The sequence below is a fragment of the Anoplolepis gracilipes genome, chromosome 8 (genome assembly GCF_047496725.1).
Source record: "Anoplolepis gracilipes chromosome 8, ASM4749672v1, whole genome shotgun sequence".
NCBI classification, from domain to species: Eukaryota; Metazoa; Arthropoda; class Insecta; order Hymenoptera; family Formicidae; genus Anoplolepis; species Anoplolepis gracilipes.
In genome coordinates, this window is record NC_132977.1 from 8,097,501 (window position 1) to 8,121,769 (window position 24,269).

Sequence of the window (24,269 nt, forward strand, 5' to 3'; positions counted from 1 at the left end):
TTATAATTTACATTCTAAACTCGACACGACCGGCGGCGGCGGCAGCAACGGGCAGCAGCAAATTATCGTTAGTTTCGTTATAGTATAATACATTTTTTTTATATATAGAGCAGTATTTATACAAAAACACATCACATACCGCACGGACCATTAGTTGGGCACCCTCTTATATTTTTACCTTTTATCTTCTTCCTCTTTACGCTTTTACGATTATCGTTAAATACTTAAAATCACAGTAGTTATGCCCTCAGTGGCTCGCTTATAATTTTTTTACATAATTTATTTTATTATTAACGCCTAAACCTTACTTGAAATAGCTCGTAATAGCTCATGTAATAGTGATTGGGTACGTTAGCTGCTTCTATATCTTTATTTCGCGGTTGACTTGTCAATCTAGAGAAACGAATTCTTACTGCTTCCTCTATGGAAGGGACGAACGTAAGTAATGAGTATCGCATGACGAATCGAAGGTCTTATTTGAAGGCTGGGGTTGTGCCTGACTCGCTTGTCAAAAAGACCAAGAGTGATGTCGGTCGATCCCACAAACATTGTCAGTATTATAATTGACGCAAGTTACAAGCCGTTCAAAGAAAAAGAAGAAGAAAAAAAGCAAAAAAGGACCGAGCTTGCCTGCGCGAATTTTCGTCGAAGAGAGGTACGCACGATGATGACCAGCGCCTTAAAAAGTGCTAACCTCACTTCACCGCACAACCTCGTGCCTCATCTTTAGGCCTACGATCTAAAGATCAGCTTACCCCGCTGGGTTCCATTTGATTGTCACTGATACAACTCCAGAAAAGGAGCTCTTCATTTTGAATGCGCATCCCGCTTTTTGTCGCACAACTACGCGCGTGTTAGACGGACACTTCAGGCTTCATGCCAGATATGAAGCGTCCTGCGGTGCGTGAAGATGAGACATATACGGATAAATCATAATCCGGTAAGTCAAAGATCGGTCTCAAACCGTGGCAATGACGATTAGTAAATGAGCGATTTTTGCGACACGGTGAAGTAAGTCCGGTGCAATCCTTGCCAAATTTTCATGGGCAAAATCACAAGACGGGAAAATGTGAACTACATACGCCGGCTGAAACACAGAAAATTTATTTAATTGCATTTTAATTGTATCTCGTCGGCAAAAGTAATAAGAATTAAAAAAAGGATTAAAAGAAATAAAAGAAAACATTTTCATGTAAAATCGAGAACTTGCATCTATATGATGAGGAATCTCATATGATGAAAATAATTCTGAGTACTCACCTGTTGTGATCCGGGTGCGGCAATGTTTACGATTCCAGCAGCTTGCTTCTGTTGGAGATACATGATAAATCCTGTTTGAAGATTTTTACTTTGTTGCAGTACATCTGCTTCATTACGGCCACAAGGTAGTGCCAACAACATGCAATGTTCGTTATCAGTCTGAAAAACATTCAATTAATATATTAAAAAATAATTCAACTCGCGTGGTTAAAGTCATCAAATACGAGTATGGAGATATAGTATATGGTGACCGGTATGGTATTTAACTGCCAAGAAGGAATGTGACACATACCTGCATTTTTCTCGCTACCCCTTCAACTTGAGTTTGTTCTAATCTCATTCTCTGGGCTATTCTCAATGGTGGTGTGGAGCCGTCGCTGTTACACGGCAGACTGTCTCTGGCTACGTTAGGATTGCCGAAAACAAAGTGCATTTGTACCGCTGCTTGATCATTCTTGAGCGCTAATAAACCTTGCCACATAACTGGGTAACGTTGGAGCAGCATTTGAAACGAATCCGCTTGCGGTGGCACCTGAGATGCATACGGTGGCGGCGTGACAACATGATGCTTTCTACATCTCTCCGGTGTGGTGGCTCTGCCCATCTCAGGTGGTGCTTCACTGGCAGCCATGGGATATTGAGAACGTAAATGAGCAGGTGGTGGTTCGTAATAATTTGCTCTAGCGCCAGTCGGTGTACCGGGTAATGACGGATTACTTCCTGCGTTGTATTGCGGTGGAGGTGGCGGTAATCTTACATTTCCGTGTAGCATATAAACTTGAGCAACTTGTGGACTGTCGGTGGTACGATCTTGAGGTGTTCTCGTTCCTCGTCTCAACTCTAAAGGAGGACTGTGACTGTCTTCCATACCGGTTTCGAGTTTCGGATCTAAAGGTAGGTGCGGAGATCTTGTTCCTGCAATGTGATAAGCTATACGAGGTGCCGTTAACGCTTCCTGTTGCGCACGAAGATGATATTGGTGATATTGCAACATCTGAGGATGTAAATAATGAGGTGGAAGCTCTCCGCCACGAGTCAATGCTCCGTAATGATTGACGACTTCACTCTGTGAAACAAGATTATCTTTATCATTATTTATATCAAGAAATAATATATTAACCTATAACAATAATAAAAATCCTTCAAATTTCATGCAATGTCAAGACATTTCTGATTATTTAATGTTTAAAACTTAAATTTTTTTATATGAGGCATACAGTTTTATTAAAAAGATATTATAAAAAAATATTAGAAAGTAAATACCTGTGAAGTATTAACATGATGATGGGCAGGTGGAGGACTCTGGGATCGATGCGAGGCGACAAGACCATACTGACTTCCTGGTGGAGTAGCACCTGTATTTCCATGCTAATCAAAACCGAATAGAGTTAGTACATTTTATATAGTTTTCAATATCGTATATGAAGAATTTTTGCTCTTAATATTAGCTTTATTATTATTATTTTCTTTTTTATTTAAGCACATGATTTTTCAACACACTATTCTGTAGCGATAATATAAAAATCCTAATATAATATAATAATTTGCAATTAATTTAATAAATTTGAAGAAAATCGTATACAATCATTTATTTTATATTTTAAATTGTCGGCTCGGTTAACGCGAACTCTCTTCTGTTATTTTGATATCATGAAATAATAAATAAGACAAACAGATTTGAAAAGAGGAGACAATAACAGAAAAGAAAAAGAGGAGATTTCGTGTGCCGACAACGACTGGGCTCTTGAAAAAGATGAGAATTATACCGGCTGGCTAAATAAACGTATTATACTAATCGAAATCGCTCGCGAATAATTATTCTTAATCAGTTATTCTCACACAATTCAATTTTCGTTTTTTTCGCCAAAATTCAATAAATCTATGCAGTACTTACCAATGGAGCCTCGTACGTCGGCATTGGTACGCTACGACTTTGCGGGCTCGCAGTTGGCATCATGATACAACCAGACATTGGTGGCACTTCCACTTTTTGTGGTTCCATTGTTCCAGTGGCCTGCAACACAAGTTTCCGAAATATTAATCAATGTTGATTTATAACTTGTAATGTCGAATATAGTATATATGAATATAAAATACCATCGAGTATTCCATCGTACATACAGGAGTTTTCGGTACCGGTGGTCGGGTACTGCCAGTTGAAATCGGTTGAGGATTAACGAGATGCGATTGCGTAGATGAACTTCCAGTGACGATCGGTGGAACTGCAGTTGCAGCTTGCAGTAGATGTAGCTTTGGAGCAAGTGAATGATGTTGTCCATTAATACCCTTGAGAGTGGTAGGCTGCGAGACCAATTGATGCGTTCTAGTGACGTTTACACTGACAGGATGCATGTTTATTGGCATTTTCTGCGACATGTTCACTATTGTCGACGTTTGTTGCTTGGCGGCTTGCAGAAGATGTTGCTTAGGATTAGGCGGTACTCCGGTATTGTTGAGTACGGGTGACATGGGTTGACTTTGCTTCACGCCTGCGTTCGCTGGCGTCAATTGCGCCGCCTGTTTCGCACGCGGGCTTAAGCTGGGCGACACAACTCTACCAGGTGGTATCTGTAGATTGAGACCCTGTATCGCTTGCGCAGGTGACTTGACGATATTTTGTACTATCGTTTGGTTAGGCAAGCTTGGAACCACCGGTTTCGTGATGACAACCGGCTGTTGAGTCGATGTCACCAGCTTGCTAGCGTTTAACACGTGCGCCTTGAGACTGGTAGGTTTCGTCTGCGAAGAAGAAGTGGTGGATATCGCTTGCGCCGTTGTAGTTGACGCTACAGATGTCGCAGTTACTGTAGTAACAATAGTCGTGGTTGCTGTCGAAGATTGTGCAATAGTAATGGTAGAGGTAACCTGTACTGTCGGGGATTGTGGTTTCGTAATCACGCTAGTTTGCGGTTGGATCGGTTGCGTTGGTGCCGAAGACGAGTGTTCTATAACGGCCTCCTTCTTCGATTCCGCTGTTACTAATGAAGAACCTTCGGATTTCACTCGAGGCGCTTCGTTTGTCGAGCTCGCGCTGACTAATCCGCTTCCGCTTCGAGGTTCGCACGGTGTTCTATTGATAGTTTGCACGTGACTGGATGCCGTGGATACTGGTATATATTGACCCTCCTCGGATTCCCTCATAGGTATCAGCATGCCCGTGACTGGATCGATCAACGTCATCGGCTCGAGTGATACCGTCTTCTGCGGTGCCGATGTAACAACAGTTTGAGCTGGTTCTTCCGCTTTCGGACTTTCCGGTTCGGCCGGTTTCGGTTCTTCTTTAATCGTTATTTCTTGTGGCGTTGCGACTACTTCCTTCGCCTTCTCCTCTCCGCTATCTTCATTATTTTCGGACGTTCGTCTTGCTGTTTTACGACTGCCTCTAGGTGATTTACGAAGTTCTGTTAGCGACGTAGCAGGTTGCACCGTTATACTGCGCGGAGCATTGTTGTGTCTGGTACTTCGCCTAGTGGCGTGCACATTTCCGGCGCCACTAACTAATCCTTTACTCGCAGGTGATCCACGGACAACGTCCTCGATGACATCATCGATCGTATTGCGACTGCCATCTTTCTCTGCCAATCTTCTCGATTTTCTTGTGTTAGCGGCCGGAGAAACAAACTCTTCCGGCGGTATTTCCTTAACCGCGGCCACGGGTATCGCCGGTTGCACATTGGGTCCCGTTACGTTCGGTCCGGGAGATTTAATAGTGAGAATAAGTCGTGGACGACCGGCGTTATCTTCCTCACTGTCGTCATGAAACTCGTAAACATCAGCAGGCAATTTATTCTTTTCAACATGATGTTTGCTACCTCGGGAACTTCTACCACCTCGTCTGTGAGAGACGGTGCTCGCATTCCTGCCACCCCGCCTAGTGGTGACTCCACCACGACTGCCGCGTCTACTCTTCGCTCTACCACGACGACTTTTTGTAGACTCATTTTCACACGTTTCCATACTCTCGTCCTGCTCATCAGTTGCTGATCCAAGGTTCTTTTTACTCTCACCCTCTATCGATGACTCAGGATCAAACCAATCTGACTCATTCTTGCTGGTATCATGTGAGTCGCTATTCGCGCTCTCATTCTGTCGCGCTTCATCATCGCCATCGTTACCTTCACCGTCGCACAGAGCATCCACTTTCTTTATCACACTTTCGATGTTCACTTCCTTCGCGGACCAATAGTCGCTGTCTTCTTTACTATCAGTCGGATCATCCTTAGAATCAATAGCAAGGGGATCCGTGCTCGGCTCTTTCAACGGATCTTCAACTGGTTCTTCATCTAATTCCATCTCATCATTCTCTTTAATCTCTTCTTTAATTTCATTCACAGATTCCAGTTTTATAGGAGTTTCCGCTTCAAGTTTCGGTGCGTCGGCAACTTCAACTTTAGAAATGCATGGTGTAATCTCTGTCTTAATTACTGCTTCTTGCTTTTCTTGTTTTACGTCATCTTCTACGCATGGTTGATCCAAAAGTTCCTCGGATTCGGTTAAATTATATTCAGTTTCCTCTATTATATTTTCCTGTTTAACATCAACTGATTCTTGTTTCACATCAATCGGTTGCGTTGATTGTATAGGTGGTGTAAGTTGCATTGGTTGTGCAGTTTGATTAATCTGTGCTTCAGCATCCACTTCTAATTGTTGTTCTTGGATACACTGATCTAAACATTCGTTTATTGTCGACATGGAAGATGCGGTCGACGATACTACTCTTGTTATGATCGTTTGCGATTCTGTAGATACCAGAGGTATGTGAGATTTGACCAATTGACCTTGGGAAATAAGCGACTGTCTCTGACAAGGCGACTGCGGAATTACAGATTTGTCACTAGGTACTGGCAACGGCACGCTTGGCGTTATTTGCTGAGGAACTATAGGTACAACGGTTTTTATCAGCGGTTGATTCTGAGAAGAGACATCCGGTGGACCCAGAGTATGCACTGACTTGTGAAATAAGTGAGACTGACCGTGAGCCACGATTACAGGACTAGGCGTGGAAGAGCGAGGTACATGTGTAGTTAAAAGTTGCAGATTAGACACTTCTTGTTTTTGCCTGGGTGACAACAAATTACTGTTGTCCGTTGTAATAGATACGGAAATTTGTTTTTGCGTTCTCGATGACATGGTGTAACTGTCCGTGACGTAGGCTGGTTTACCGAATACTGGACTGGACGTACTTGCGTTGATCTCAATCTTTGCTGTTTCAGGTATATACGTAGGCGGTTGATTCGGCGATGGAACTTTAGGCGAGGTAGATGCTTTGTTGGTTGGTTCAGGTATAACAGCGGGTGACAATTTTGGTTCTTCCAATCTCTGCGATGGTTCGTTCGGATTTACCGGTAATAGCGTCTCGATCACAGATTTGCCACCTAAAGAGGAATCGCGCGAGTTTTTGACCTGTATGCCAGACGCTAACGGTGGCACGGGCATATAAGGTCGCGGTGGAATATTCAGAGTCAACGGTGGTAAACCACCGCGAGGATAACCGGGTGCGGGTGCTAGCATTCCCGAGGCGTGCTGTATTACTGGCTGTTGAGTTGCTGCGGTCGAATAGATTTGTTGAATTGGTGCTTCCGGTCTATGAGCGGGAATAGGCACACATACCGCAATCTTAGTAGGTGGCGGTGAAGCTTTTCTCTTACCCACGTTAGGTACGTGTGGACTTAACGTAGGATTCCGTGACCATTGTCCGTTGGGAGAAAGTGGCTGAGAGATGCGCGGCGATGATTGTGATGGTACTAAAGGTGGTATTCTTGACGGAACTAACGGCGGCAACGGTGTCGTGTTCGAAGATGACGAGCAAGAAACAGTCGTTGTTTGCATTTTCGGCGAGGCTTGGCGCATGGGTACCATTTGAGATTGCGGAGACACGGGAAGCCTCTGGTACAGAGGCTGTACCGTAATCGACGATGGTCGCGAAACTGAGAGCGATTTCGGTATTTCACTCGTAATCGGTACGCTGCATGGCACCAGCATAGGCTGTTTGTATTGTGGCGGCGGCGGCGATGCGGATGTTCTCTGCACTTGTGTTGTTCCTTCTGGACTGGTGACATCAATGTCCGAGTCTGCGGTTTCTAACTGCACGGGCTTGACGGATTCGCGCGGCTTGTTGTGCTCGTTCAAAGTCCAAGAATGAGCAATCACGGAACTTGGTGGACTTTGTGGTTTGGTTACTACCGTAGGTGGTAATCGCATTTCGATCGATTTTTCAGGCGTAGTTAAGACCGGTGTCATATTTAGTGTTTTCGTCGGGGACTTGTAGAATGACGGTATATCCGGTGTCTTTGGGGGTTGCGTCAGATCGACTGTCTCATAATTTGGGTCCTCCTCCGTATCTGTGTCAATTTGTAAATCGTGCTCGCTCTGCGGCGTATCAGGTTTTAGATCCGCGTCGCCCTCCACTGTTGAGGCATTCAAACTTTCGACAGCTTGCTGCATCTCTTCTACGTCCTCTTGAGGTGCCTCGGTCGGAGTTCCGGTGATCCCATCGGTTTCAGTTTCTTCTTCCTCACCCTCGTAAGAGAAGTCCTCCGTTGAAGCGCCAAACGTTTCCTCGAGTAGCGCGGCAACAGCGTCTTCAGTTTCTTCCTGCGATATTGCTACTCGCGGCTTGTCCTCGTTCTGAGCCGGTGGCGTCGTTGGTACAGGTACTTCTGGTTCTTCTCTACTGCCACGCGATTGACAATTGCTGTCCTTCTCGTCAGGCTCTGAGATACTTTTCACAGCATTCTCGTGAATTGTTTCGTCTATCTCTATTCCAAAACCGGGTATAAACTTGTCCTTCTTCTTCTCCGACTTGGAGATCTGAATATCGCTCACAACCGGAGGAGTGATTGAAGACACGGTCGACACGTTGGAAGTCGCTTTAGGTATAGGGCTCAATAATGTCTCTCTAGGTGCAGGTAAACTGGATGATATTGTCTTAGATACTAACGGGCTGCTCGCTCTCGGTGGACTAGATTCGGCACCTAGATAAGGTAATTCACCGCTCTTCTCATGATGATGATGGTGATGATGGTGATGGTGATGATAATCCTTCCGATTTCGTTCTTCCTTTGATTTCTTTCGTTTCTTCTTCTTCTCTTTGACTTTCTCCGGTGCTGTCGAAGGTGTTGACGGCTCGACACTATCATTATCATCGGTGAACCGAAAAACATCGTGATCGCTGGGTTCAGCTGTGCACATGGTGGTTTTCGGAGAATTCGGCATACCTAAAAGTTTCGCCTCGATCTCTCGGCCAGCTTCAGCCAAATCGACGCTGTTTTCATCTTCCGGCTGATGACGTCGTTTCTTCTCTGTTTTTCGTCTTGTTCTGTCCATATCGAGCGAACTACGACCACCATCGCTATCTGAAGCGTAAACGCTGTTCTCTGATGTTATATTGCTAAATCTGTTGAAGAACGTATGAGTATTAGATGGACCATCGTCGACGTCGTCTGAGAGAGGGCCGAAAATGTCCTCCATACGTTGAGAATCCCTTGCCTCTTGCCTGTTAAGCCTCTTTCGTCTCGCTTTGGCCTTATCTTCTCCATTCCGATCGCGTCTCTTATCCTTTTTACTGCGTTGCTTCTTATCGGCACGCATTCTCTCCTCAGCGTTTTCTGTCGTGACGATAGTCGTAGCGGCGGTAATGGTGGTTAATTCCGTACCATGATTTGGTCGGCAATCTGCGTTAGACGACGTGATAAGATTGGTTTTATTTTTATGTTCTAGAGTCTCCGTTGGTTCCACTTTCAAGTTATTTTCGTTCGAGATGCTGTTCTTTTGACGTTTCTGTTTCTTTTTATGTGACTTCTTTCGCGAATCTCTCTCGTGATTGTTTACTACTATTGTCGGATGATTTGTACGGAAGTTAACTGAGATTCGCTCATCTTCATCGGATGTACGTTCTTCCTTAATATTCGTGTGTACGCTATTCACAATGACGTTTGAAGCTTCTAGTGGATTTTGCTTTTCTTCAGTATCGGCAAAACCGAGATCAACATCACTCTCAAGAAATCTTTCAGTCTTTACGGGCTTACGAACCTTGTTGTTAAATGGCTCTTCCTCCTCACTTGTATCAGAGTGAATGCGAGACCGTGAGCCTTTTCTAGAAAGAGACTTGGTTCTCGTCGAATCCGATTCGGAAGTAGCTTCGTCCTCAGTCAGAGCTTTGCTACTCACCGAATCTCCGTCCCATGACGTGCTCTGTTTCTTTTCTTCGCGCCTGGCGCGACTTTGTTTCAGTTGCGAAAACTTATCCTTTAATCGCACTTGACGCTTCTCCTCTTCTAATTTTTGCATGTTTTTCGTCGATCGAGCCTTTACTTTATCGTACATACTGATGTAAGCAGGCTCATCATCAACAATGTCGAAGATCGAGTGCTTCTTCGGCTCGTCGCTATCCGTATCTGTGGCCGATGGATTTCTTACCGTTTGTATCTCATGAGTAGAGAGAGGACCATCGTCCATGTCACTGTGCGAATTCAATGTAGAAGACTGTTGCTGTTGATGATGTTGCACATCTCTCGTATGATTCGAACCCATGGAAGCTTGTTCGGACGACAGAGTCGAATCATTTCTCTTGGAGAGTTCCAGTCTCGACAGAAATTCCTTGTCGGATTCGTGTGATACTCTCGGACTACGTTCCCTCGACTCTTTCTCCGATCGATTCTTCTTACTCCTCTGTTTTTCCTTGCTTCCACTGTCTCTCGAGTTGTTTTCTCGAGTCAATTCACCATCCTTGGTGTCCTGTATCGTACTGCCACTTTCTTTACTGTCACGACTATCCCTACTATCTCGACTAGAACGATGCGAGTCGTTGCGGTGTTTACGATCTTCGGATCTTCTATTTTGCCTAGACCGATCCTTGCTGTCGCGTCGATGGTCCGACATTTTCATACGCTTAGTATCTTCGTCCGTGGGACAATCTTGCGACGAGCATCTGCGTTTGACCGGTACTGGTGCCGGGGTAATTTGATTTTGAGTCTGCGTAACAGAAGAAGAATGTAAATGATTTTCAGTTGATTGCCGCCTGCTGTCATCGCGTTCCTTCTTCTCTTTATCCTTTTCTTCGCGTTCTCTCCTCTTTTCGCGTTCGATTTTCTCTTTCTCTCGCCTTTCTTGATCTTCGCGTTCTCGTCGCTTCTCCCTCTCGTGTTTTTCCTTCTCAAGTTTTTCAAGTCTTTCTCGTTCTTCTTTTTCACGTTTTTCCTTTTCCATTTTCTCTCGTTCTTCCTTTTCTTTTCGCCTTTCGCGCTCTAATCTCTCCTTTTCTTCCTTTTCTCGTTTTCTTTCCCATTCGAGACGTTCTTTTTCTTCTCTCCTTCTTTCTCGTTCTATCCTATCTCGTTCTTCTTTTTCCCTTCTCTCCTGTTCTTCCCTCTCTCTTCTAAGACGTTCTTTTTCTTGTTTTTCTTGTTTTTCACGCTCTAGGCGAATTTCCCGTTCTTTCTTTTCGCGTTCTTCGCGTTCTCTCCTCTCACGTTCCTCGCGTTCTCGTCGTTCTTGCCGCTCCTTTTCTTCTCGTTCTCTTCTCTCACGATCGATACGTTCTTTCTCTCGTTTCTCCTTTTCTTTAAGTTCATTTTCTTCCCTTTCCTTCCTTTCACGTTCTCTTTCTTCTCGCTCTCTTCTATCTTTTTCCTGTCGTTCTTTATCAAGTCTCTCTCTTTCTCGCCTCTCCTCATCTTTTTCGCGCCTCTCGCGTTCTTCCCTTTCTTTTTTCTCTTGTCGATCCCGATCTTCCTTATCTCTTCGTTCTTGTCTGTCACGATCTTCTTTATCTCTCCTTTCTTTTTCCTCTCGTTCTTTCCGCTCATACCTCAACTCTTTATTATCCTTAAAATCTTTACTATGATTATCCGTATTACCAATGTCATTAACAATATTCGTACTTTCTTTTTCATCTCTATCTTTACGGTTTCTTTCGACGTCGGCTTCATCCTTCCGTGATCTTCTTTGACAATCTTTACCTTTATTATGTTTCGACTCTCTGCTGTCCCTCCCATCACGGGAGTCTCTACTCTCTCGATTGCTACCGCTCGTTTCCTTCCTCAAACGAGAACGAGGCAAATCTGTGGAAGATGCAGATGATGATGAAGAGGAAGAATTAGATGATGACGTTATGGAAGACGGTGGAGCTATCGAACTGGTTATAGTCATGGAAGATACCGCGCTTGTCACAGACATTGTTGTCGTCGCTATTGTTGTTGACAAAATTGTTGTACTCAACGTTGTAACAGGCATCGCTGTTGTTATTGCAGTTGAACTGAAAGCATCTGACGCCGCTGTCACTGTGGGTGATGCGGTAGTCGCGGAGATGCTCAATCCCCGATGTGTCGAGGTTCCGAGAGTATGAATGTTACTTACACTACCATTGGTGCTTAGAAGACTACTGGCTGACGCTAAACCACTACCACCATTACTGTTACTGGCTGCCGTTGCGCTACCGAGACCGATCGGTAGAGAAACCGGCGGTAACTCGGGACTAACTGTCTTAATAGATGTACCAGGTGTGATCGGCGTTGCTGGCGTTGGATGTATGCAATTATGTTGCACTATTCGCGGATCGGTCTTTAATGCCGACGAGGCCATGGTCGTCGTCGGAGTCAGACTCGCGGACAATGACGTATTAATACCGATTTGACTGGTAACCGAAGTACCGCTGGCTGGCTGTATCGGCGGATGACTAGGAAACGGATACTGCAGACAAACTTTGCTGGTACAGCTACCATCACTAGTGGTAAGACCAGCTGTGCTACCGATCATAGAACTAACGCCAATAACACCAGTGAATTCCCGCGGTTCGTATTTTTCGCTAAAGTTTTCCAATCGTTTCGAGTCCTCATCAAACACGCTCCTTTTCGCGAGGACCGATTTCACAATGTCAGAAGGTTGCACCTCGTGAAGATCCAAATCAAGCAGTTTATGCCGAAATCGGAATCTTTCTGAAGCGCTAGCATCGAGTTTCGCTAGAGCATCGCCGCCAGCAGCACTCAATGCTCTCGAACCGGACCACTTTTCGTATTTTTCATCCAGAGAGCGTATTCTTTCTTCCAGACTAGGAGATTGCGGTGCTGTCTCGCTGTCGGAACTAGTCGGGCTCGAGCTGGTATGTCTGGGAGGTGGCGAAGCTGGCGGTTGCGGTGCGGCACGAGGACTGGGCGCAGTAGACAAACTGGCACACGGCGGACTAGCAATTTTAGCAAGGCTGGCATTGTTCGATCGAGTGCCGCTGCCATTGTTGTTGTTACTACTGCTTGTGTTATTGTTGTTGTTTAACATTTGAGCTGCGAACCTTGGTAAAGGTAACGACAATGGACCCTCGTGACTCCTTTCTCTGAATCTTCTTGGCTCACTGGGTATCAGATTTTCCGGCCGCTCGTCAACGAGAGGTGTACCTGGTCGAGATCCATCGTGGTGCTCATGATGTCTAAAAATGTTATCATTATTTTTAGTTTTAATAATTTTTTACTTTTTACCTTTTCTTTTTTCTTTTAAATGTAACAACACAACTCACCTGCTAGTGGCATCCCGACGGCGTTTACAAGGTCCAGGACCTCTACCCTCACAACTACCCCTTCTTGTGCTATGGTGCACTACTACTTTGCTATCACTAACGCGTCTAAAGTCCATTCCTTTTCTACTAGAATGCGAGGTAACAAGTAACGACGCAATTTCCGGCTCTTCGTCTTCGCAGAGTATTGTCGTCGACGAGTTATCAAGTTTTGCGCGTTTCTTTGACACAAAACCGACCTCATCGCCGCTACTATGGCACTCCTCAAGTTGTTCCAGCAGATGGACACGTTCCTTTTGGAGATGCCGAATATCGGGCGGAGGTAATAACGGTGGCGGTGGCGCAGGCGGTTCGATACTCGTAACAACGCTTTGCACTGCGTGCCGTCGTGACGGTGGCGGACAATCATCGTCGTTAAGTTTGCCATCGCTGAGTACGCTACTCTGGTAGTCGTCGTGACTCGCACCACTGCCTTGACTAAACTCATCGTAGCTGCGAAATCGTCTCGACGTCGGTTCGGCATAATCACCATCGTAATAAGAATCTTGATAGGATCGTCTATTACTTCGTGATAATGCTGTCGGATGAGCTGGACTCGCGCCCGGTGTACTGCCTCCAGAAGTCCGCGAATAGTTCGTCGTTCTAGATCGCGGGGGCGTATCATAGCGCGTGAATCTGTTGCTCGAACTCGGCACCGTCACTGCAGAATCAAAGCTGTTGCGCTCCCGCCTAGAAGGAATCCTTCGAATGCATCACAAATGCACTTGTTTTAAGTTCTTGATTATGAGTCGTGAGCTTATATGTATACGTAAGCATGCATCTTATATTGGTAAAACTTTATACATAATGTAATAAAATCAAAAATAAAAATTATTTCAAGTGAAGATATTTCATATCAAGATACACTAATTAGAAAGAAAAAATGTATACATAAAAAAATATACATACGTCATGTCAAACGATGACGCTGGCGAAGGTCTCGAGTCCCAAGGTTTTTCACTAGTGTTTCCTTGACGCTCGAGATGTTCGTAAAAAGTTTCTTGACATTCTCTTGAGGCGAAATCGATTTGCAAACGGCGGCCGCGAACCGTGACTCCCCTCATTTCTTTCACGGCAGCTTGAGCGCAGCTTATTTGATCGAAAAAGACCAAAGCATGGCCACGCTCACGATCTACCACTACCTGAGTTGTCGGTCCAAATGTATTGAATTGCAAGCTTAAAAACTTCTCAGACATACAATCTAAAAAGAAAAAGAAAGTCAAATGTGACGATTTGGTCCTTACTGGTCTTACCGTTACTAAAATAATCGATGACAATAAGTATAATATAAATGCGCTTACCTCCAATGCCATCAACCCAAACGCAGGGTGTGGGCATCGATTTTCCGAATCCGAGTTTTATTCGATTCGCACCCAAATGTTCGCCATCCATCGACCTCATGGCTTTGACGACACTACCAATATCCGAATACTGACAGAAAGCGTAACTCGATACGGCGCCTTGTTTCTTAATATCAATTTCCTACAAGCAAATATGACAGAGTATAATTAATTTGTCCTAGTGTGTATTACAAGCTTACACATTATTTTTATTCAGATAAGATTTTATTTAGATATAATTTTTATTCACACAATCGTTTTTATTACTTTACTTTCATTTTTATATTCAATGTTTGTTCTGTTGTCGACAACTAATTTTTTAACTGATTGTTAAAAAATTAAATTCCAACTTACTATTATCTCGCCAAATTGTTCAAAATGCTTTCTGAGCTCGGATGCAGTAACATCCTTTTCAAGGTTTCCGATAAATAGTGTTCTCGTCGCCTTTGGATGATACTCGTCGAGTTCCGCCTCGTACGGTCTGAACTCATTATCCTCGACATCGTAGCCCTGATAGGGAGCCACTTCGATTTTGCACCCGAAAAAAAGCTTATCTTGAGAAACCTCGAGGGCCTTTTCGACATCCTCGGGCTTTCTAAAACAGACTAGGGCGTATCTCTCGTTGGCTGTACCAATAACCTTCACCCACGTCACCTTGCCATGTTTCTTGTACTCATGGAAAAGACCATCTTTGAGGGAAGAATCACTACTGCGAATGGGTAGATTCCTCACGCAGATGGCTATCGGTCGGCGATCCTCTATGACGGACACATTGCTCGTTCGATGTGGTGAACTACCGGGCGATGTGCTACCTCCGGAAGTACTGCCGCCCGAGCTACCACTTCGACTGCTGCTGCTACTTCCGGAGCGACTGCTACCACTCGGTGAACTGCTCCCACTGCGTGATTTTCTGCGTTGCTTTTTGTGTTGTCGTAGAGCACCAGTGCTACTGCTACCACCACCTCCGCCACCTCCTACAGGAGAAAAGAAATGACGGAAATTAAATACACGCTGAACCGAACGGTTTAAAAAGTATCCTGAAACATTTGGTTTTTCTTCACAAAATTTTCTTCAAAAATCAAAATTTTTATCAGAATTTCTACACTTAAGCATTTAAAACTACTTGCACAATCAGACTGTATTCTTAGCTCGTCAACAACAATCTCACTCTCTAGAGATAATTACCTTGTTCATCTTGGTAAGAGTCATTGGTGGCGGGCGAGGGTGGCGGCGGTCCGCTGCCATACCTTGAACTCGTCGACTCATATGTTGACCAGGACGACGGCGGCAGACTTCCACGATGACGGTCTAAATGGGGCGGGGGCGGCGGCCCAGAGACGTACGGGCCGGTTCTTGGGTATAGCCGATCCCTCGCCCTGCTCGATGTCACGTGATAAGAGCTCGAAGGTGGTGGACGGCGGGATATATAACTGGGGTCCCCCGTCGAAGAGTCCGCCGGATGACCACCGACGACGCTGCCACCGCTGCCGCTGCCACCGCTGACGACGACGCCGCCACTCCCGGTGCCAACCACTCGGTTGCTCCTCTCGCTACCGTAGAAGCTGCCGTGGGAACCACGTGAGTCGAAATTCTCGCTTCCCCTCTCTCCTCGTTCACCGCCGCCGCTAACGCCGACCCCGGAACCGGTGCTCCCGCTACCGCTGCTACCGCCGGAAACGCCGCCTGTTCCGCCACTTCCTCCCCCGCTACCGCCACTGGATCCATGATCCTCCGAACTTCTGAAAGACAGAAAAACCGGGCTTAGTCATCGGCTTAGAATAGGATTGATAGGTAGGTACTCGGTTCGATGAATCGTTATGAAATATATATATATATATCCAATTATTTTGTTATAGCGTTGTGTCTATTTATTTAACAGTTTGCGTGATAAAAAAGTGTTATTCTAAGCTAGTATCAATCAAATACTTCAATTTGCGAAGAAACGTATATTATCTTCCTTCTCTTATATTTTATTTCTATATCTTCATATTTTCCGCATATTTTTCCAATATTTTATTGCATTATTCTTATATTATATTTTATTATTATTATTATATTCTTGTTGTATTATCTGATATTTTTTTTTTGTTTGTATACTTTTTTTATACTGTTGTTTTGTTTTTGAAAAATAATGTGTGTTCCAAAACAAAAATATTTCTATTATTATTTATACTATCTGCATGTCTACGTATTGCCTTTGGAATATCTTTTGCACTTAATTCGCTTAATAATTTCCAATCTTTTTCAATCTGTGCCGTCCGTCATCGTCGTCTAATCACATGGTCAATTTTGTTTGTCGTTATGAAAGAGAATTGGCACAGGGCAAACGCTTTCTCTTTTAAAAAAATTGCATCTAAAACAAACTGGTTTCGGTCGATTCTAACAGATTTCATGTTACATACTTATATACGTACAATATATAACGTCCAGAGAAATCAAATATTTGCATAGTTGTTATAGTATAGTTTCATAGTCTTACAATTTGCATAGTCTTTCTGCATTAAGCGACTATGAAATTCATATATATCATAATTCTTAATCCAATATCTTATTCGTTTATCTAATTAATCTTTACAACTTGTTTACTTCACGATTAATTTAAATATATTTAACATACACTTTTTGCCGTTTTTTTACTTACTCGTTGACAATTCAAATGCAAAATAAGATTAATTTGTCATTCATCAGATTTGTTAATTATCATGGAAGTACAACGCGTATAAACGTTAACAACACATTCGAAATGATTTTTCCTTGACATAATGTGTGTGTTGCGACGTGAATGTAATTTTCGTAACAAAATAAAAAAAACAAAAGTTTTAAAATTTGTATTGTAAGATTATAAATAAATAGAAAATTAATCTTTAGTTAATTTTAAAAGTTAATAGAAGTTTCGAGCTATACCTAGCTATGTGGTACTCTGTAAAAATTATATAAAAATAGAATAACATCAAATTAAATTTTAATAGAAGATAAATTATTTTAATTTTCAGCGAGAAATTGAGAATATTATCGTATTCACTCGATACACTTATTACTGGTTATCAGATACAACTGTATTTTCGTACAAAATTGTTATGCTCATGACCTTTACAACGAAAGAAGCTGATTATCATATGCATTCAGTCACGCGCAAAAAACGAAATGATAATTCACGTTGTACAAGTCACGCGAGAGAGAAAAAATAGAGACCAAATTGGAATAACAATAAACTTAGTACGTAAATTCCGATATGAAATATTTAGACATTCCAACGACAAGTTCGAATATTGAAGCCGTAAGAGTACCGCTTTAGTATCAGTGACGTATTCGCTTTTCTAACATCCCTAGGTGTTCTTTACTTGAAAAATTATCTTTAAATCTTTTCCAACCTTCTCCCTGTCTTATAGAATCAACATGTCTACAACATGTCTATAATTCTTAACACGTACGATCCCTAAATTTAATTTAAAGTTTGAATATAAATGTTAATTTAAAAATTACATTATCGTAAATAAAAATGTGATGTAAAAGAGCATACGTGTAAAATGCGCGTCAAGTCTTATAAAATGTGACTCGATTTAAATTTAATTATTCACGACAATAATTTTAAAATTATCAGATATTCAAACTTCAACGATTTTATATAGAAATAAACATTTATTTTGTGCTATGAATTTTAATCGAAATCTTCATGTAACACACAATTATACATAGTCGGATTTGGATTCAATTTCACTTGTATAAATTTAAAGATACATGAAAATATCGAGTACAAATGTTTTAAAACAGAAACATTAACGAATAGAAAGGCATATCTAATTGGAAATGTACCGTTCATGTAAATTTCGTTATCTCGGCGAGACTTTACCCGATGACGTTTGTTATAAAATAGATACACTCTAATCTAATGCATCGATTAAAAATCACGATCAAGCAAGTGACTATTGCAATAGTCACTCGTTATGAGCGATTTATATTGGATGATTACGCGAAATGATAATTCCTATTGCAGCAATAGTGAAATATGTTAATCTCGTATTAATTATTTTTTAAAATTTAATACAAATGTATATCACACAGTTGCAAGATTATTATAAAGACATATATATATATATATATATATATATGTATATTTAAAGATAAAACTTATTACATTCAACTTTTCCGATCGACTGCGCAAAATAAATTATTTTACAAAATATAGTTCATTTTATGTAAATAATAATTACAATAACAATTAATAATGTAATTAACAATTATAAAATAATTAGACTATTAAACATATATTTGCTATATTTTTTCTTGTTTGTCTAGTAAGTGTGCGTAATAAATTGATGCAATGTAAGTAAAACATGAATTTTCATTAAATCATTAATTAATTAAAAATTTGATAAAAAGGAACAGATGCAGATGATATGATGAACCGTGAATTGTTTGAAAAAGAATTAGAATATCGTCGATCTGATTTATTGACAACATTCTATATTAGTTCGATGATTACAAATACAAGCAACATTGCGGAAATGTTCTTTGCAACTGTGCAATCTGGTTTTCGCGTAAAAAAAAAAAAAAATTACCACTCGACTCAAATATCGCAATCCTGGCGCTCAGGGTGAGGAGATGAAACGAAAGGGCGAAGTCGAGCGAGATGAGGCGAGGTCGAACTCTCGGGGCTCGTAAATTTCCGACTACACCACTGACAGTTAACGCTCTCTCCCTCTTTTCCCTTCAGTTTCAGCCTCTGCCGTCACACTTCGACAGTTACTACTCGGGCGATAGCGCCCGCGCAGCCGGGACATGGCAACATCGCCAGAGCGACCACGTCGTCACGGTCACCTGACTTTTCGTGGAAATGAGACGCCGCTATACTCTCCTCCGTCGCGCGCGCGTGAATATAGACGTGCACGAACGCGCGTACTGTGCACGCACGATTTTTTTTCCTTCTTTTTTTTTTTCGCTACTTCTTTCCAACTCTCTGTCCTTCCTTCTCTATCTTTCTATCTTTAGCTTGTTTCTGGTTCTCTCTCTCTCTCTCTCTCTCTCTCTCTCTCTCTCTCTGACTCTCTGTCTCTCTTTCCGCCTTCCGCCCCTCTTTCGCGGTGAGATCGATCGATCGGCAGTCGCGACTCTTCTGTGAACGCGACACACGATACCGCCTCCAACTTTAAGTACGTGCCGCGTGCCGTTGATGCCACATAGAGAAAGTGCAGGTTCTCTATCTGTTAGTGGTATACACATGCAATTTGTCAAATGCGTAGTAAGTAGACGAGGGCGACCACGTCGTGGTCGCGGTGACGACGTTAGGAAATATAGAACGCGAATGCGTGGCGCGAATCTGACAGGAAAAAAGAGAGAGAGAGAGAGAGAGAGAGAGAGAGAGAGAGAGAGAGAGATATTGTGCCACTATCGAAGTCACGATAAGAGCGTCAGTGGTTCTCAACTTGAGAAATTATATAGCTACTCGCTTTAAATAACTCGAATATAAAATGTCGAAACTCGCTGTATGTCTTTATTGCCATAGATTTACACGTTTAGACGTTTGAAACATGAGACCATTTATGGTCGTGCTAAAGTTCCATGCATCCATAATGCTGTTGTTATATGAGTCATTCTTCGTTACAGAAATACCGACGATCATGTCTTTATAAACTTATGATAGTGCAATTTATTAGAAATAAGATTAAAATTATACTTGTACCGCTCATTTTAGTATTTATTCGTTATTCATCGATCACGAAGTATTGTCAAGTACATTTGTCACTTTCGTTAAAATTGCGTTGCTCGAAACGATTTTATTTCGCCGCGACTGTTCTAATATTAAACTTGTTAGAGTATCTACTATGATAAAAGCACGTGGTATTACGGAAAACGATCAGCATGCGACGAAGCTAAAAATGTCGATAATGCATTGTTTGCGCGACATTCGACATCACGATCAAATTGTTTGTATCAGCGTAAAGAATTATGCACGCCTACATATTTATTGACGTCGTTACAATAATGTTTTTACGTGGCATCAAATAACAATTGTCACAACACAATTAATTCTTGGAATCGCGAAAAAAATATTGTATTTTATCAACAAATTCGCAAAAACAAAAAATAAATAAAAAAGTGAGATATTTCCTGAGAAAAACATCCGACTGTGTTTTCTTTCATAAAAATTTCTCTTATTTTTATGGTATTTACATGTTGACCGATGTGTTTAGGCATTCACTTTTTCCAAGTTTTGTTTAATGTTTTTGCAAGACTGTTTAGAACAATAGAGTTTATTATTCATAGACTTTTAAAATTAAAATAAATATATTTCCTTTTTTTTTACGCAAAATCACATATCTTCTTTAACAATTTAAAAAAACGTCCCTCATAATCTCTGTTGCAGTATGCAGTACTTAAAAAAAATTGTTGAACGCAATAAAATGTACGAGTAGAACGATGCGTTCTGTTACAAATGTTGGAAATTCACGCAGTAATACTTTTTTTTTGCCGATTCTTAGTTGCATTTACTGAATCATGTTGTCAAACCACATAGCTTCAGAAACACAATGCAGAAACTATTTTAAAACGCGATACAAATACATATAGATGATACAAAATTGAATAATAAAAATTAAACCACCAATATATCGCTGAATTTGAGATGGAAGGTCATAAAAAAAATAAGCTGGACATTTGCAATCAATTCGCAGACTGGACGTGAATTTTGTACGAAAGCAGAGATAATGAAATGATCGACCGTTCATAACGACATTTCAATGTCGTCATTTTGTACCTGTTTTCTGCAACGTGCGATATTTAATTGATTCCTAGGACGTGACTCATTCATCGTAAATCAGCGCTTGTACGTGTTACTGCGAGGCCGAGAATGTCATTCTATTCCTGGACACGACTGTTTTGGAGAAAAAGGAATGACCGAAGACATGTCGACTAAAAGAATGTGTGGCTATACAAATCGAAATTATTATTCTTACTATTACATTTAATGCCTTGCATATTATTTAATAATACCTATATTAAAATTTGCAGGAAATCCATGAAGAGATAAGAGAAACCCAGATAATGCACAAGATAACGTGACTAAATATCCAATTTGTGGCAAACTTTCCGTTAGAGCAAAAAATAGATGAAATTGACAGTCTCGAAATCATTGAAAAAATTCTTACTTACACCGTGATACTGTTAAAGAACAATAAAGAAGAAGAAGAAACTTTATTAGTACTTTTGCGCGATAAATAATCACTACATATGATCGAATCTGCATTACGATCAGTACGAAATTGATTTATAATACATTTTTATACACGTCTGGTTTATCGTATATCGATGGATAACAGAAGCTGTGAATTATCACTTGTATCGAAATAATCGGACAAAAGGAATCGAATCACGTGCGCCAATCATACACATATATTCATCTGTCGTTATCATTCATCATGTTTTTTAAAATGGATATTTGTTGCTGTTGAGACACAGTCGTCCGCACAATCATGCGTCTTACATCTTCCAAATGCTCTCGTTTCAAAGGCTCGCTTTCTCGTTACCTTAAAAGTGCGTACATAGAAGAATATCGCGTGATAAGGGAACTCACCCGTGAGAGGGGAACCTGTGCTGAAGATGTTGCGGTTCGTAGTACTGTGCGGTGAGGACTCGATCGTCCAGCGTATGCTCAATCGCGTGGGCCTTCGCTGCGGATTTGATATCCATGAACGCCACCGTCGCGCATACACCGCTGGACGAGGAACCACCGCCCCCGCCGCCGCCGCCGCCGCCGCTGCCGCCTGAACTGGAACCGGAACCGCCCTCATTGCCCTCGCCAAGGGTACTGCTGGAACCTCCGTCCACAGGGCACACCTCGCCCCGTGGCAGCAGCTTGACGCTCTGCACGCGTCCATACCTAAAACATCATTAATCTTTCATTTAACAAATGTCAACGCTATCGGGAAAATATGAGTTTTACCTTGAGCGCTTTCGTCAGATGTTATCTAACTTTTATTTATCCAATTGTAACAAGACTGACGTGGAATTTGTAACACATCACTCATCATTTTTAAATCGATATCGAAATTTTCGAAAATAATTGCAAAAATTCATAATGTAGGTTTTTTTTTTTTTTTTTGTTTTTTTATATACTTCATATATTGCTTAGGGATATATTTTTCTACAATTTTACAAATATTTCAAATAGTGTGGAATATGTCGGTCATGTAAAATAATTGGTATAAATTCATTCATTCTCTATACGTTTTAAAATTCTTTAATGAACATCGAACGGGAATTTTCAAGAAGCTATCTATTCCCAAGTGTCTTCCGTCAGCAAATATTCGCTAGCTCCGGATATGGCAACCTCGTGCTTCTATTCGCGGCAACTGCGCCAAGGGGATCTCACCGGTATCGTTCAGGATTTTGAAGAAAGGAGGAAAGATACGAGAGAGAAAATAAGTATATAGAGAAAGAGAGATCCCGTAATCCTTTACCTCTAGAAAACTTTCTCGATACTCGATGCGAGCACAGGAAATTAAGTCTAAAGTAGAGAGAAAAAGAGAGAGAGAAAGAGAGAGAGAGAAGGGGAGAAGGACAAAGTCTAAATGAGAGAGAAACGACAGAAGAGCGAGAAAAGAGAAAGACGAGACCTCGATCGAACTCTTTCTTCGCTTACGTACAGATCAGCGGAGATAAAAGTCGTCGCGGATATGTTTTTGCAGAGAAACCATGACGGCTCTCGCCAAGTGGTTCGAGTCGAGCGCGGGTACGGGGACATCATGAAAGAAATGACGTGTATAGATATATATATATATATATATATATAAGGTGTTCCAAAGGAAACATCGGCTTTAATGTTTCGCGCTTCATCGATTGCGTCAAACTACTGGCGCATCCGTCCGTGCAATCTTTAAAATATTACACTGTTACGAAAAAGAGGATGCCTTCGAATAACGACTAAAACAGATTAAAGCAGAATCTGAATCGAATTCAACGTTTAATCTGACGATAAAAACATATATAAATTGTCATTTCAAAGGCATCTCTTCCAATATTCCAATATTTAAAAATTAGTTTATAAACTAATCAGGAAATATCTCCTGATATCACAATCAATGATCACAATTGTTATTATATAATAGATGTGTTATTTAAATGCTGTGATTGCAATATTTAATTCAATTTAACGTCGAATTAGATTGTGATCGGATTGACTTTAAGTTGAAATGAGTTTTTTTTTTTTATTTTTAGATAAAGAGTTCCGTATCTTAAGACTTGTCTAAATGTCTGATAATTCAACGATACAGTCGAATGGCGAAGGGGAAAATTTTTTAAAACGCAAATGGGGCGCCCAGCAACACCAATATCGATTTATTGCCCGATTGCGTGGCGCGTTATTCCATCGTGCCATTGGTAGCGGCCCGATATCTTTCGCGTCTCGGTCTGGCCTCGACGCAATTTTGAATCGACCAAGTTTCGGTTGCGAAGGGCGAAAGGACAGGACAGAGAAGAATAGGAGGGACAACGCGGAGCGGAATCTCGTTTTCACCCTGCACCGTGAAGAGAACTTGGGATATTGAATTTCGCGCAAAATTAAAGAAAACAAAGAGCGTCCGGAAAGTTGTTTCTGGCACACCCTGTGTATGCAGAGACAGCGCGGAGGCCACATCACCAAGTAGGGGAAATATCGCCTCGTCGGTGGGATGAGATGCCCGACGATTGGCCGGTTCCAAAAGAGAATGCTGCACGCAGGCGCAAACATCCGGACGTTCAGGGACTCTCCCGGGGAGTCGTTCGTCTAATCTCGCGTGAGTCGCACGTATCTACTCTGCTCTGCTCCGCTCCGCTCCGCTTGCTCTCCCCGAAGGACTTCTCTGCCATTTAGCCTCGTATAACTTCTCTGCTGCGTTATCCTCACATAAGCGTATATCATCGTAGGGAAAATAACTGTAGAAAATTCTTCCTCCTACATCACGGGATCGAGCCGTCGTATGATTGTTTTGCGCGAGAGGGAATGAGAGGGTTGTGCCGAGATTTCTGGACGGATTATCTGCGGAGATATTTTACTAGGGTCCTCTACGAATCGAAGAGCGCTGGAAATCTAGTTTTTTTTTTCGTAGAAGCGAAAAAGTATCGAAAGAGAGGCAGCGAGAGCGTGTCGCAAT

General features: G+C 41.9%; 1 protein-coding gene across 6 annotated transcripts in view; it reads right to left on the reverse strand.

Moving 5' to 3' along the window:
• Nucleotides 1-807: 807 nt before the first annotated feature.
• Nucleotides 808-24,269, reverse strand: part of LOC140668531 (uncharacterized) — a 75,966-nt gene continuing 52,504 nt past the window's right edge. For 2 of the 6 annotated variants that reach the window (XM_072897612.1, XM_072897610.1), the window contains 12 exons: nucleotides 21,713-22,018; nucleotides 15,328-15,881; nucleotides 14,497-15,116; nucleotides 14,104-14,284; nucleotides 13,712-14,003; nucleotides 12,767-13,504; nucleotides 3,358-12,679; nucleotides 3,155-3,274; nucleotides 2,524-2,628; nucleotides 1,553-2,326; nucleotides 1,261-1,419; nucleotides 808-1,087 (listed from right to left, as the gene is read on the reverse strand). In XM_072897612.1, the coding sequence (XP_072753713.1) occupies nucleotides 959-1,087; nucleotides 1,261-1,419; nucleotides 1,553-2,326; nucleotides 2,524-2,628; nucleotides 3,155-3,274; nucleotides 3,358-12,679; nucleotides 12,767-13,504; nucleotides 13,712-14,003; nucleotides 14,104-14,284; nucleotides 14,497-15,116; nucleotides 15,328-15,881; nucleotides 21,713-22,018 (13,300 nt within the window). In that variant the 3' untranslated portion in view covers nucleotides 808-958. Of the gene's footprint in view, nucleotides 1,088-1,260; nucleotides 1,420-1,552; nucleotides 2,327-2,523; nucleotides 2,629-3,154; nucleotides 3,275-3,357; nucleotides 12,680-12,766; nucleotides 13,505-13,711; nucleotides 14,004-14,103; nucleotides 14,285-14,496; nucleotides 15,117-15,327; nucleotides 15,882-21,712; nucleotides 22,019-22,081; nucleotides 22,232-24,269 lie in introns of those variants that run through there. The other 4 variants (XM_072897616.1, XM_072897613.1, XM_072897614.1 and 1 more) reach the window with 4 other exon arrangements.